This window comes from Pundamilia nyererei, unplaced genomic scaffold, assembly GCF_000239375.1.
Source record: "Pundamilia nyererei isolate P.nyererei 1_Seehausen unplaced genomic scaffold, PunNye1.0 scaffold00129, whole genome shotgun sequence".
NCBI lineage: Eukaryota > Metazoa > Chordata > Actinopteri > Cichliformes > Cichlidae > Pundamilia > Pundamilia nyererei.
In genome coordinates, this window is record NW_005187530.1 from 535,329 (window position 1) to 550,977 (window position 15,649).

The 15,649-nt window shown below is 38.7% G+C and overlaps 1 protein-coding gene across 1 annotated transcript; it reads left to right on the forward strand.

The window, feature by feature from the left end:
- The first annotated feature begins 238 nt into the window (after nt 1-238).
- Nucleotides 239-8,567, forward strand: LOC102201156 (DEP domain-containing protein 1B-like). Its single transcript, XM_005743227.1, has 11 exons — nt 239-357; nt 2,209-2,474; nt 2,639-2,783; nt 3,214-3,341; nt 3,422-3,552; nt 3,644-3,691; nt 4,039-4,179; nt 4,303-4,469; nt 6,217-6,393; nt 6,966-7,148; nt 8,006-8,567. The coding sequence occupies exons 1-11, from the start codon at nt 310-312 to the stop codon at nt 8,168-8,170; spliced, it is 1,599 nt and encodes a 532-aa protein (XP_005743284.1). The 5' UTR covers nt 239-309; the 3' UTR covers nt 8,171-8,567.
- Nucleotides 8,568-15,649: the final 7,082 nt, after the last annotated feature.

The following is a 15,649-nucleotide window of genomic DNA, read 5'->3' on the forward strand; positions in this document are numbered from 1 at the left end:
CAAATACTCTAAAAAATAGTCCTATTCTCCTCTTATCAACCCTAAGTGGCTGTGTCGGGGTTTTTTAGGGGGCAGGGAAAATGTTGCGCTGCCACATTTATTTACAAACGCTTTGCTACAATTGGTCACGTGATCATACCGCTGGCTAATCACGTTGTAGAACTGATGTGACGCACGAGATTCAAAGTTGCCTGCAACGTTTCTGCTGAGACTCTTCTTCTACTTAAGTTTTTGACAAGCTTAAAAGAAAAAAAAAAGAAAACTGTGTCCATGTCGGTGTCCAAGTGAAGCGGGGTTTTTACTATTACAATGGAAAACCAAGTTATTGGACCGGGTCCATACAGGGCGACGAAACTGGTGAGTGTTGTGAACTAAAGCACGTTACGTTGGAATGCTTTAACTTAATGTAAATGGAGAGACTAGGTAGTTTTTCGTGTGTGGCTTAACTATTTAAAACAACTGCGTTCTTACAAATGTAACCGAGTCGTAAATTGAACTAATAAACAGCTCTCGCGTTATCAGTTAGGTTTATAAGCGTTTACAAGCCTGTTTAGAGTGAGGCTAAATTAAAACTAAGTACACGTAGATTTGGTGAATTTGCATATTATATGTAGTTACTTATCACAAACACACTCGGCACTCTTTATTTCGTGTAAGAGCTCGATACACAACACAGTTTGCTGTTAATCTCTGTTCGCCTCTGTCAGTGCGCCCCAGGGCAGCTGTGGCTACAATGTAGCAGTGTGTGAATGTGTGTGTGTGAATGGGTGAATGACTGAATGTAGTGTGAAGCGCTTTGGGGTCCTTAGGGGCTAGAAAAGCGCTATACAAATGCAGGCCATTTAATGTCATCACTTTTTACGCCCAAAGTCCAAAACAAGTATTTTAAAATATCCACTGTTTTGGGAGCACAGTTTTAACCCCTCGGTTCTTACTTCTGTTCAAACGCCCACCTCAGTGTGCCTCCCCATTAAAAGCAGGGCACTGAAACAGAAGCAGACAAATGAAGTTGAGCTGTCATTAATTTCATGTACACCTGTTATTTTCTTTGACATATCTGAGTCAGAAAAGACCACTAAAGTGCGATGAAAAATCAAAGTTTTCCAGGGTTGCAGAGAAAAACCTTTTTGAGTTTGAACACAGTGGAAGGCTTTTACTAGCCTTGGCCTGTTTACTCAATGACATCCAGGCTGCTGGCTCTTTGGTTTAACTCTTGTAAATCAGATTTCTGCCATGGGGTATTTGGATCATTTTTTTAATTGAAATTCATTCTCATTTATCGACAGGTCACAAATACACAATGGAATCGCATAGTTTTTTTGTTTTTTGTTTGTTTATTTTAATTCTTCTGCAAAAAGAATTTCTAGAAACTGTCAGCTAGCTTTCCACCTGCTGCAGAAGCATTCTTCCTTCACCAGTTTCTTTTTTGATGTCTCTCTTTCAAACAGTCTGCAAGCGAGCTTATTGGCTTTCGTTTTTTAAGATTTTCTGTCTTTTCCTTTACTTTAAACCTTTTTCATGATTGAGACCAGCCAGGGCAAAGGTTTCTATTTGCAGGGATTCTTCCAGGTATTAAAGACCTTGTGTCGCCTAATTCTCTCTCCCTCCCTCTTTCTTGTTCTCTCTCTGCTTTTATCTAAGCTCAAAGCCTTTTATTTTTCTCCCACACATCTACACAGTGTAACACAATGATGGTAATGCATCCCAAAACACGATGATAAGATAGTGTTTTATTTATTTTTGATAAGTAAATCTTTTTTTTTTTTTTCCCTAACAGGAGGATAATGGAGTTGTTAGAGTAGTTTCAGAGCAGGGCCTATAAACATGGAAATGGACTGTAGAAAGTTAACCATATCAGTGTCTGTTCTTCATTTGCTATTTAAATACCTGCCTGTGTATGGCTGATACTGCCATCTTAAAGTAACTAATGGGCATCATGCATGCAGATTTTCTGCTGTGGCAACATCGTATAAAAGCATAACTAAAAACGGTATTGAAGTGTCCGTGAGCACTTGAACTTGGTGAATGCATAAAATGCTGTTATCACATTAATGTATTCCATGAATGATGTTAGCCTGTGTTTTAGACTAAACTTATTTTTTTCAATTTGTCATCAAAAAGACTTGCTGTTACATTTTTGTTGTTAAATATCAGATAATATCACTCTTCAGCGTTTCTCACCACATTCTGTGTTTTGCTGTTATGCAGTGGAATGAAACTATCAGACTTTTTCGTGGTGGCATGCCACTTAGAAGGCATTGGGCACACTTTCGCTGCTATGACTGCAGCTTCACGGGAACCGAGGCTGTGGATTATCTGCATAATCTGCTGAGGGACAATCACAACTTTGGTCCTGAGGTAACCCGCTACCAGACCCTGCAGCTGCTTAGAAAGTTCCTCAAGGCCCACGTGATTGAAGATGTCAAAGGCCGCCATGGGACAGAGGACTTTGAGGACAATGGCCATTTGTACAGGTGCTCCTCTGTCATCCTGCATAGCTTCTTTGTTTTTGGTTTGTTTCTTTATTTTATATTAGAAGACATCACTGATGCATTTCCACAATACAGTTCATCTCTGTTTAGCAAGTCCATCTCTTTACCTCTTTAACTGAGCCCAGTACTATTGACTGTCTCTCCAGGTTCCCAACACTGTCTCCACTCAAGTCTTTTCCAGCAAGGCCTGTAATAAAAGACTGCAGTGACTTGCCCAGACTCATCCGCTGGGATGACTATGAGGAGCTGCCTCAGCAGGAGAACTTTGTACCCGTGAAGTCTGCTGTCCTGGTGAGAAAGAAATGCTCTAGCCCAAATGTGCTTTCATTAGCTCCTTTTATACATCCTGTTTCTCTTCAGCTTCAAGACACCTCCTGTATGTTACATCAGTGCTATAGATATTTATATATACAGCACTGGTGTAACATACAGAAGGTGTCTTGAAGCTGGCATCACAAACAAACAAAAATGAATGTTAAATAAATATCAGTAAACAGGTACAATAATTATTCCCTGTGTCATTTCTAATTATTGCACGTAACTTACTTTATGAACATCTATGGTTGGATTCAGTTTTCATTAACAGACCTCTGACATGAAGTTAAACTTAAGTTAGTAAGTATAGCTTTTGTTTGATTGTAGCACAGTTTCATGGGTTCCTTTCACAGTGCTTACTCAATTTAACTTTGAAAGTAACTTTTTCATTTTCCTTTTTAATCAGACTTCAGATTTGTGGAATAAAAGGCACAGCGTTGCTATTGGAGATGTGCATGAATGCAAGCTTATACGCAGGAAGGAGATAACATCAAAACAAGTGGATCACATCTGGAAGTCAATGACAGTGGCACAGTATGTTACTATTGTACATTACCTGTTCATCACTTCCATTGTTTGTGCTGTATGGAGGTTTAATTCTAATCCTGTTTTAGTTTGCAGCGAGTGCTGGGTCTGAAGACACTGGATGGCGTTTTGAACCCAGCGCATGTCAATGGCAAGCACATTGTTCACAATGTGTTCAGTGTCAATAAAGCAGGCATAGTTGTATTGGAGAACAAAGCTGGTATGCTGCATTGGTTCCCAGAACTATTGCTTTTTTTGTTGTTGAAACTTGCTGTATGATTATAATTCACCTATTCTGTTTGCATTTCTAGAGGACATGCCCTACTGGGTGGTAACTGCAATGAAATGCCTTGCTAACTGTAAGTATACATTTTCTGTTGACCTTAAATGATTCTTGTTTTAAAAAAAAAAAAAAGAGCAAGAGAGAGAGAACGAAAGGAAAAAGCAGCTTTACCTTGGGACTGGTTCATTGTGTGTGACTGCCATAAGTAAGATTGAAGAAGAATCATTCTGTACAATTGATTTCACTTTCATTTTATTTTATATTGTTAATGAGTTTCTGACAGGTGATATTTCTCTCTGGGCTTTTAGTGCCATAAGCACTTGTCATTTTTAGGGGTCTTTTTACAAAGCCTGTGTGTGTATTTAACTTTCCTCCACAGTTCCTTGTGAAAAGCCATAAATCTGTCTTTGTTTTCTTTCTCAGGGCCTAATGGCAATGAAAGCAAACAGCCAGTGTACCCAGGTTTCGAGAGGGATGTTCTAAGAACAGTAGCAGATTACTACCAGAGACTTAAAGAACCCCTGCTGACTTTTCATCTGTATGAAGTATTTGTCAACATTCTCAGTGAGTGCCTCACAACGTGGATTCACTACAGTGTTTTTGCACTGCTGTTTTCTGGTGTTTGTTTTGCTAACCTCTAAGTTTACCCTTCCAGTGCTGGACTTACCTTTTACTATATCACTGCAGGTTTGCTGCCAGTGCAGGAGGCAGCCAGTGAGGCTCTTCAAGTAAGCTGTCTCCTTCTGCCGCCACCCAACCGAAGACGCCTCCAGCTTTTATTGCGTCTCATGGCCCGAGTCTGTCAGAATCCCCAGCTTCCTCCACTTAATGACACGATTGCTACCCGCACACTGGTACATAATCCTACAATTTATTTATTTCACTTTGTACCATTTTGGCAGGTTAACTAAGTCCATTGTTTTAGTAAAAGCTCTTAAATCAGTATTCATATATTATAGGAGGACAAATGAGCCTGTTACATAATGGAAATTTAATAGTCCAGCAGATAATTCTATTTTCATAAAGGTTATAACCATATATGTCAACCATAGATTCGTTGATACATGTACCTCAACTTCCAACTGCTAATATAAATCAAGCAAATGGAGGTATAGTCTTTTTCATGCACGCACTGAGCCCCTAACTGTACTAGTATATCACTGACAGAGGTACATGAAAGAATGAAAATAGCTGACTCCATCAGATCAGGACATTAAATGTTCCTTAATGTGCTAGCTCCCTGCTATAAAGTCTATGTAACTGATTTTGCTAGTTCATGTGTAAAAACACTTTATTTCAACACACTCTTTTATAGATATTTCTATATAATATTGCACAGAGTGCCAGCTCATGTTGTAATAAAACAGATACAACTGTGATAATTCATATAACTGTAAAACTGTTATATGAGCGTGAACATTGTAACAACATTTTAATAACTCACACTGATGCATATTTTTGAGTTACTTGGGTAAGTCTGAGGTATTAATTTTTATGCTGTACGCTTTCTTTTCAGAATGCACTTTGTTACAATTTGCTTACTGGCTTTTGTCCATCGCCTACAGTTGCCTCTACCATTCCTTCTTGTCAAATGATTCTGGTACATTTGGTATATTGCCTACTATAGTTGAAGAAAAAAATAACGCATTTGCAATCAGAATTTTGAAATGATTAAAACATGTTTGGTTGGAATTCTGGAATTGACTATTTGACAGCTTTGATCTTGAAATGTGTAAAAGTAGAAAGAAACCTATATTTTTGTCAGGCTGTGATGAATTATGGTAAGGAGAATACATTCTCCCATAGCTTCCTGTGTGGTACCAGGAAAAGGGATGAAGAGAGTGAAGCTCTTTAGAAACACAGTTTGTGCAGAATCATTGTTACCTGAAAAGAGTAAAGAGTAAATGGACTATAGTGCAATATTGTCAGGGATTTGGACAGTCCTTTATTCTTAATAACGAAAGGGAATAAAAGAAGTTAAAAAGACTCAAAATTGCATATGTGGTAGATATACAACACTTTTTTTGTGATAGGCCTATAAACATGGAAATGGACTGTAGAAAGTCTGGCTGCTTAATAGCTGCTTTTCAGTGAGAGTGGGGGAGTTCTGGGGGATTTCAGGGAGGTTGATGTGGGTGTATTATTTCCACAAGTTCAGTGTTTTTCAGTGCAGTCATTATAATGATTATTTTGTCTTACTTTGCAACAACCCCCAGGCACATTAGACCTCTCACATATAAAGATTTTATAGATTTAAGATTTTATAAAACACTCTTCATAACAACATGCTGCAAGTGAAGCCAGTTAAAAACTTAATGAAAAAGGGTATTATATCGTTTTTATTTTATAACTCCGTATAGTAGTGTATCACTTTATTAAGTCTTCATCTTAGCAAGATAATGAACCCAAAAAAATCTGTGTCTTTAACACTGCCTGCATGTAAAATTCACACAATATAACTTTCACAAAGATGTTTATTACTTTGGATTTATGATGGGTGCTTAACATATTTTATAAATCTTCAATATTGCTGTAGCGTAAGCAGCATACTTTCACTGGCAGTGACCCCCTTATCCAACTCTCACTGTGGTGTCTGTCTAGATGGTGCAGATGTTCTCTCAGTGCGTTCTTGGCTCAGCAGACGACATGGACTTGGATGAGTTACTTGCCACCAAATTGGTGACTTTCATGATGGAGCATCACAACACCATCTTCCAGGTGCCTGCCAAGCTGCGTTGCCAAGTTGAAGAGCATCTGTCCCACCTCAAAAGAGCACAGGTTGGTACACATTCAGTCACAATGAAATTGAAATTAAGTTTAGTGTTATATTAACCAGAGCCCAACCGATTTAATTTGAAGATTTAAACAGAAGGGAACAAAGGCAACACAAGAAATGAGTGATTTATTTTTCATCTTGATGGGGTTTACAACTTATACTAGTGATTAGAATGGCCACAGCTGTTTTGTATCAAGCACTGTGTGAGGGAAATTGAAAAGCAGTTTCAAGCTGATCATTGAACAAAGAGAGGAGCCACTTGTGTGACAGAGACAGACCTTGCGGGACAGTTTTCTGTAAAACTTTGTCCCTGTGCTCTTGATCGGCTTGGTTTGATGATGAGGGGCTTCACTTATAAGTGTGTGCACACAGTTGATTCATATTAGGTGTGTATATGATTAATTTTGGCTCGTACTTTAGTACATGAAGACTATATTGATGGTACGTGTTCAACATCAGATGAAGGCCCAAATTCATTATTATCTTTTACTCCATCAATGGGCCTCTGTCCCACACTGTTATAACTATAAAAAAAAAATTTAATGTATTGCTGTGTCTTTGTGTCTTCCATCAGATCAAATATGCAGGGGCTGATACAGATTTCAGTGCATCTCCAGCTTTCTACAAGCAGATCAGCAGGGTGGAGTGCGAGGGGCAGAGGGTGATAGGCACTCAGACCCCGCTGCAGCAGTTGCTAGAAGGCCTGATTGCAGACAAAGAACTCCCCGCTAAAGACAAGAGGAAAAGACTAAAACAGGTATGCCTACACACCAAGGATGTCATTAGAGCTAGATTCAACTGGATCTGTCTCATTAGATTTTGAGGGGAAAGCCAAGCTGCTCTCAAACAACAAATTACAAGCATTTATGTAAAAGCCATTTGAATTTTAGGAATGCGTCAGAATCAATTCGCTCCAAAGACCTTGAAAGATGTGATTGCACTCTATTCGTTTTCCTGTAGTACTCTTGTTGCCATAGATGCGGTAAGTACTGGAGAGGATGCTAATGTGAAACAACATGGCACTGTCAGGTGCAGGAACAGGTCTGTTGGTACTTCTCTGTGTCTGATCATATTTTGCGTCCTGGTCAGATGATCAGGGACAAGTTATATACAACTAAAAGCAGCTGATGTCACAGAGCTGTTAGCAAAAAATAAGGTAACACCTCAACTTTAACTTCAGTTCATAAAGATAGGATATGTATTCAGAACTCGTAGTAGGCTTAATCTTTTGATTTTGACACAATTTTTAAATGAAATAATTCTGAGTATCTATAGCTTTTGTATAGATGTCAATGCCCTATATATAACCTTTACTGAGGCTAACCGTACACTAATAAAGTAAATAAATAAAGGCTTTGTGCCGCTCATCGAGTCAAACATTACCTTTAGTCTATCACATAATAAATAATGTGTGCCTTTGTTTGCAGATCTAAGTCAGAATATATTTATTTGAGTGGTATGGCTGTGGTACTAAATACTAGTATCATGACATTTCTCTTGAATTTTAATCAAATTAAGGTCTAGAAGGAATGTGAATTTAAAATCCAAAACAATGTCGGTTTTCTTATAGGGTGTGTATACTGTAAAATAACGATGCATTTCCCATCATTGCAGTTTCAGAAGTCCTACCCTGAAGTCTACCATAGTCGATTTCCCACTGAAGAAAGCAAAGCTGCTGTCATACCCGAGAAAACCCCACGACTCAAACCTAATCTTATGTTCTTCAGCATCAAGAAACCCTTCCAGCCTTTTCAGAGAAGCTGGAGTTTCAGGGCATGATCTGCTACCACTAAAACATTTACACATCTTAACCTCAGAGTTGCAAAATGAGGAGTGAGGCTATAATGGTGTTCTCACCACAATTACAGCGCTCTTCATTAACCACTACAATTTTTACTAAAAAAAAAAAATTAGTCCTTGCAGCCGATGGTAAACAAGGATGATGAATTAAAGAGCCTGTTCACTCAAGTTATAGAAGGATTATAAGAGATTTTCCTCTTAATAGGTCATTTTCTAAACGGAAGCAAAGGCTTCATGCAGCAAATGCAGGGGGTGAACTTACCACGCTTCTGTTTTAATAAGAAACTTGAACTAAACTATGATCCACTTAAACCTAAAGAGTTATTAATCGTGATTTGTTTTTTTCTTAGATTTCATTAACTGGTACTTTGTATGGTTACAAAGATCCAAAACAGCTGAAAATGCAAGTAGCAACAGTAGTAAAATGCACTAGAAAAGTATTAACAGGTTATCAGATGTTAACATTTGGTAAATCTTATAGATGAAATTCAAGTGGTCTTGAAAGATTGGTAGACAATTATATTGTATCAAAATATTCTTGGTGCTCCGAATATTCAGATGTAATTAATGATGCTGACTCAACAATGCACTGCTGCGTTTCGTTTTTTAATAATAATTTCTTAGAATAATCATCATAAATTTGAATTTAGGCAGCTTAATCGTTTTTACTTTGATCAGGTAGACCTTTACTTAATGATGAACATATCAAGAGTTTGCCTAGACAGGGAATATACCCTCACTGGTCACTTTATTAGGTACGCTTGTTCAGCTGCTTGTTAATGCGGGTATGATTGAGATGGCATTCTCACGGCCAGCTGAGTGCATTTAGGCATCTTTGAATGTGCCATGGTTATCATCACCAGACGGGCTAGTCTTAGTATTTCAGAAACGGATCTACTGGGATTTTCCCACACAGCCATCTCGTGAGTTACAATAGTGTTTCAAAAAGGAGAACATCTCTAGTCACTCATGTGAACTAAGAACAGGAAACCAAAAATACAATTCACATGGCCTAACAAACTTGAACAATTGAAGACTGGAAACCCTCCGTCTGGTCTGTTGAGTCTGAGTCTGCTGTGCATTTTGACATGAATGTCATGAAAGCGCTGAGTCATCCTGCCTTGCTGGTTTATTAATGTGGGGCATATTTTCTTGGCACACTTTGGGCCTCTTGTTGCTGTATTGAGTATTGTTGCTGACCATGTCAAACCCTTTATGACCCCAGTGTATCCATCTTCTAATGGCTGCTGCTAGGACTATAATGCAACATGGCACAAGTCTCAAACTTGTTTGTTAAGCATGATAGTGAGTTCACTGTACTGGTGGAAAGGGAGATTGGCATCATAGATATACAGCCAACAAACCTGCAGCACCTGTGTGATGCTATTATGTCAATATGAACCAAAATCGTTTAGGAATGTTTCAAACATCTTGTTCACTCTGCCACCAAAAATTAAGGCAGATCTGGAGGGAAACCTGGTACTAACAAGGTGTACCTAATAAAGTGGTCAGTTAGTGTATGTGGCATTTTTACAGAAATGTGATGCTCTGGTTATAAATTTCATTTGTAACAACATAAATGTTGACACACTTGGGGAAAACTACACAGTCCAGATGAAAATCATAGACTTACAGTATATACACTTGTAGTAGTGTATGTATTCAATTGATGCGTCCCTTTCTCTGTAAACCCTCTGTACTGGAGTCCAACACTGCGCTGTAGAGAATTCATTTCATATCTTAGCTTGTTGGTTTTATTCTGTATATAAGAACTGTTTTGTTGATTGGTACATATTTCAGTGCTTCAAATGCCGTTCTTTCACGTTTAAATGCTTATTTGTGTTTTTTGTATGTCTTCTATTCAGTCAGGTTGTTTTGGGGTTTTTTTAATCTTAGACTTAAAAAGTGTTTTATTTTTATAGTGATTCTGTCAATGACTGGGTTTTTAATAATATCCCTAAACCAATGCTGGAATAACTGTTACACTCAAATTGCTGCTCTGTTGTGGAATTAAATAAATGTTTTTAATTTAATTTTTTTAAAATTTTGTATTAAAAAAATAATTGGCATACATAACTGTTTCTTTTATTGCTGTTTTTCTGTTGAATGTTTTGGCTTTTTATGAGTTTGTTTCTACAGCATAAATATTTATATATCTCTATATAGATATACAAATCATTAACAGCACTGGTAATTACCAAAATCCTGTTGCATTTTTAATGCTAAAATATAATTATTGTTTTACAAAAACACTTAAAAATACTAAAAAGCACATTATTTTTGATCACGATTTCATAATCACAGTTATTGCATTCGTGAACAGAAAAAATATGTTTAGTGGCTGAATGTTCAGATGATCTGTTCTTTGAAGCAAAATTGTCTCTGGAAGCCAACTGGACTGAAAATCAGTTGTGACAAGTCTACTACAGTGAGTTTCTACAGCCTTCTGTAAAACACAGTGGAGGCTTTGTAAAGGAATGAAAAGCAGCCAACATCCAAAGAGAGGTAAATGTCCTTCAAGAAGCCTGGAGAACTATTTCTAAGGACTGCTTGTTTTGCACAGGGACATAAATATCACTATAACTAAGCCGCAGGTTTGCATCAGAACTAAAAAGTGCATACTTGAAGAACACCACCTGCCAAAAAAGAGATAAAGTGCAAGAGCATAATTAGCAAATGCAGAGCAAAATCATTTGTTATAATTCCACATTTGGGAATGTTTTTATTCTTACCGTTACGTCCCCATTCATAGCATTCTTAAGATAGATCTTCGTATTTAAATAGTGAAAGAGTACTGAGTTCTCTGTTTGCTCAGATGCAGGTGTGCCAGGCTATTGGAATTCTTGTGAAGATTTATCTGACATGTGCATTAAGAAACAGCGAAAGAATAAGGAGTGTGATGCGGTCTGCTTGACCTTCAGTTATTGACGCTTCTCCGTCATCTTTTACCTTGCTGTAAGTGCATACGAAAAGCTCTTAGCTGATAGTGATAATAATAGAGATTATATGAAACTACAGAGTGCTTGGATAGCAGTGAGATGTTTAAGCAGGGGCTGGTAGTCGTGACAACATAAGAGTTCTCAGAAGTTGACACCTGCCTGACCTCACAAGCAAATAATCCCAGACTGCAAAGTCTTTGCCCTGTACTCAAGGTGAAAGAGCACTTTTACCTCGGTCGCCAACTTAACTCATCATTACTGATCATTCACAATAATCAAACCATCAAGTTTATGTTTTGGGGGGCGACAGCAAACATAAAGCCAAGTTGTGTCAGATTCCTAAAAACAAATAAAAGGCCAAAATGGATAAAAAGTTTGTGATTTTGCATTAATTACAAGTCGCAAAAACAATTTTATTTTTCCTGTCTTCATTGAGCAACTAAGTCATCACTCAGTGCAAGCTGGAAAAAAAATTAAGTGGACTCTTTAGTATTTAGTAACTGGTAGACTCTTGGGCACAGCGTGCTCACAAGTGCAGTGCTAACATGCTGATATTTAAAAGGCTGTTAACCTTCTTACTCCCACACTGTACAGCTGAGGCTGATGCAAACAGTTCATTTCGCGGATGTTTTGTCACAAACCGTTTTTTTTTTTTTAATAGATTACTTAAAATGTAGACCTGAAAAGTCTTTGAATTCAGATGTTTTCACTCCCACTGCCACAGCACCTAGCCATACCTGCCTTTAAAAACATTTGTGAAAGAATGGTTTGGATGTCACTGTTTCAGCAAGTTTGGGAAAATTCTTCCCTTCCCTTGTAGATATTTCATTTTTAATGTAAAGTGGAAGCACCTAGAAACTACAGCATCTCAGACACTAAGTAACAGACACTAAGTAACAGATGCATACCTCTGGCTTTACACTTGGCACCATTGCACTGATAGGCTTTCTTTTCTCTTTTTTTTTTCTTTTAAGCGCAACACCTATAATTTAGCTTTCACTTAATGATTGCAGATCACAGTTTAGGAGGCATTAGTAGCAAAGTAATGACTATGGGGAAGTCATCATCTCTTATTAATTATGTAATACTGAGAGGAAAAAAAGTCTATTACATAACTTTATTGAATGGTGCTGCAGAGAAGTCTGTGGTCATTATTATGCTTCAGGTATTATCAGCACCTTATTATTCCAGCCTGTTTGCCCGCAGATACAGTATGTGTTCCATTCAGGGTGATTTGTAATAGCTGATGTCTCAGCAGAGGAGTGAAGGAGAGGGAATTAACTCCATCATCAGGGATCTCTTCAGCCTTTGTGGCAATGAGCACAAAGCCTGCCCCGAATACACAATGGCCAATTTGCTTTGATGGATCAAGAGTGTACAGATGGCATTCAAAGATGCCATGTGTTCAGCTCAGAGACCCTCAACATATATGATTTTCAAGTGTTACGAGCAGGCTCTCTATTGTAAATTGTCTAAAACATACTTGAAAGATGACCTTGAACAAAGTGGAAACAATCACTTTTCAGTTTACTGGCATCTATTATAAAAATCGAATTGGCTGAAATGGGCAACTTGTCAAAAATAAAAATGCTATTGTTTCCCTAATCAAGCTGAAATCATCGCCATTGTTTTCAGTGCCTTCAGTTCTGAGCGGTTCATTCCCCCGTAACCTTGAAGGTTTTCTCTCGTTTACTCTCAATTCTGTCAGGAGCGGAAATAAAGCTTAGCAGTTACTTTTCACTTTCTTCTTCTTCACTTCTGAAGCTGTATAGGTCACATGCGCCTTCATAGCATTTTTCTGGTGTTACGTGTTAGTGACTCAGCCCATGCAGTCCATTTGGGAAAGCCCATGCTGTTTCCCTAATGCATTTCTGGGAACAGACATGTACCTGTTGTAATTGTTTTTTCACTCCATTTTTGAAGTACAGGTGTATTATGCGATCACAGCGACCTGAAAGCACACCGGCACAGGAGGAAAGGTGATCCCGCTCGATGTGTGATATTCTACTACTGTCAAGAGCAAAATATGCAGAAAAGTAGATATTGGATGCCACTGCTGATACTCATTTGGATGACCTTAGATGCATTGTGTTTTCAGTTGAATTAAGCTATTATTCTAAACTAAGGAAACCACTTACTTTAATTGATTCTGGTTTACACAAGCTGCACACTGTTCAAGTTTCAACTGCTCATGCATCACTCATAATTACAAGAGCACAAATATTCACAGTGTGATATCCACCTAATCTGCAAAAAGTCATCATAGCTCATCTTCCAGCAAACACTGTGATACTGTAACACAAAAAGTGTAGAAAGAGAGAGAGAGTTCTCAGCAGATACGATGCAGTCGCTGTCTTTATTAAGCACACCCTGCTAGTACGGGGGTTGGACTCCTTTTGTCTTCAGATTGATTACAGTGAACTCATTGTAATGTTCAAGAAACCAGTTTGAGGTGATGTGAGCTCTGTGACATGGTCCATTAACCTGCTGGAAGCTGCCATCAGATTATGGGTACACTGTGGTCATAAAGGAATGGACATGGTCAGCAACAATACTCAGGTTCGTTGTGGTGTTTGAAAGATGCTCAGTTGGTACTAAGGGCATGAAAGTGTGCCAAGAAAATATGGCCCACACCATTACACACTACCAGCAGAAACCTGAACTACTTTTACTAGGCTGGATGGATCCATGCTTTTCATGTTGTTCACACCAATATGATAAGATAAGATAACCTTTATTAGTCCCACACGTGGGAAATTTGTTTTGTCACAGCAGGAAGTGGCCAGTGACCCTATCACCCGAATGTTGCAGCAAAAATTAACATTCATCTGACCAGGCAACATTTTTCCTCTTCATAGCTGAAAGTGTGGAACTCAGTGTGGTCTTCTGCCACTGTTCAAAGGTGCTCTTCTGCATACTTTGGTTGTAATGACAACCTGGATTGAAGCAGCCCATCAGCACATCATTCTTGACCACGTCTATAAGACTAAATATGTTGACTTGCTGCAATGTGACTGATTAGGTATTTGTGTTAAAGAGCAGCTAAACAGGTGTGCCTACTGAAGTAGCCAGATGTGGTGCACACCCTGGACAGATCACGAGTCTGCCCCACACATTCACATCTATGGGCATTGACGTAGTCCCACTGAGTGCTTTTGGACAGCTTTGGAGGAAGCCAGAGTAACCAGAGAGAGCATGCAAACTCCACACAGAATGCTCCCGGCAAGACGGTGAACTTGAACCCAGGCAACAATGCTAGTCACCGTGCCGCCGGGCTGACCTATTTCTAGTGCTAATACAATACAAAAAAAATTGATTAAATGCAGCTCATATTCACTATGAAATTGAGAAACAGAGAAATCCACACCTTCTTCGTTGGCTGACTTTTTGATATCCTCTCTGCAGTCCACACAGCTGCTCAGGGAAGTCAAATTTCTCTCTCCATCAGTGTCAGTTAGATAAAAGCCAATTCAAAGGAAATGAGGCTGCACTGTCTGTGCTCGGATGGAGTGAACAGCATCTTTGAGCGACTGACTGACTGATGTGTTTTTCTACCAAATGAAGTGAGGGTGTCTTTTTTGTTTCTTTTCCCCTTGTCGTGTGGAGCAACATGTGGCTTTGATGCTGATTTTGATTTGGATCCAAATGTAAAATTAGCAATAATAGCTTACCTTCAAGAAAGGGAACCTCATTAATCCCAAGCTGCACACGCAATTTTACCCCAACTCTTTTGCATCAGAGGCAGAGATGCTTTTATGGCAGGAATACGATCGCTTTGACGTCAACAAGAGTTTGTAGTTCTTCTGTTGCTGCAGCTGCCTGAATAGACGCCATTCAAGCAGGCAAACATGAATGGCAAAGATGATTTATAAATGGCGCTGACGTCTGTTGCATTCATGCGCATGTATTAACGATATTGGACAATAAGCACACATGTAAACTCAGGGGCCGGCAGCAGCGGCTACTTCCGTTAAGGTGCACATCTCTGTGCAGGTGAGTCCATAAACAGACAATGAAAGAATGAGTCAAAGGAAGAGCAAGAGGAGTCATTCACCATACTACACCCTGTGACTCAGGACAGCCTTACACCGAGACAAGACACCCACATCATCGTCAGACAGACATTCAAACCACGAGTAAAAATGTGTTGCTGTGTGAGAATAAATTGGTAAGCAAGTTATTTTCTCCATGACAGCATATCTAATCAGGAGTAGCAGTTACTCTGACGATTTGTGCTTTGCATTAAACATTTCAGAGTTTGTCTGGTGCCAACAAAACAGCACACAACAAAGTGATTTTGTCATCTCGGTGTTTAAATCACGCAGAAAAAAGAAAGCTTTTCTTGTGAATGTTTGAGCGGAGATTTACATAAAGGGACATGAATTTATTAGTGTGTGTGTGTGTGTGTGTGTGTGTGTGTGTGTGTGTGTGTGTGTGTGTGTGTGTGTGTGTGTGGCTCTGCCTCTTTTTGCCTCTGTTACATTATCTTCTTTTACCTTGACATTATAGCTGAAAGTTC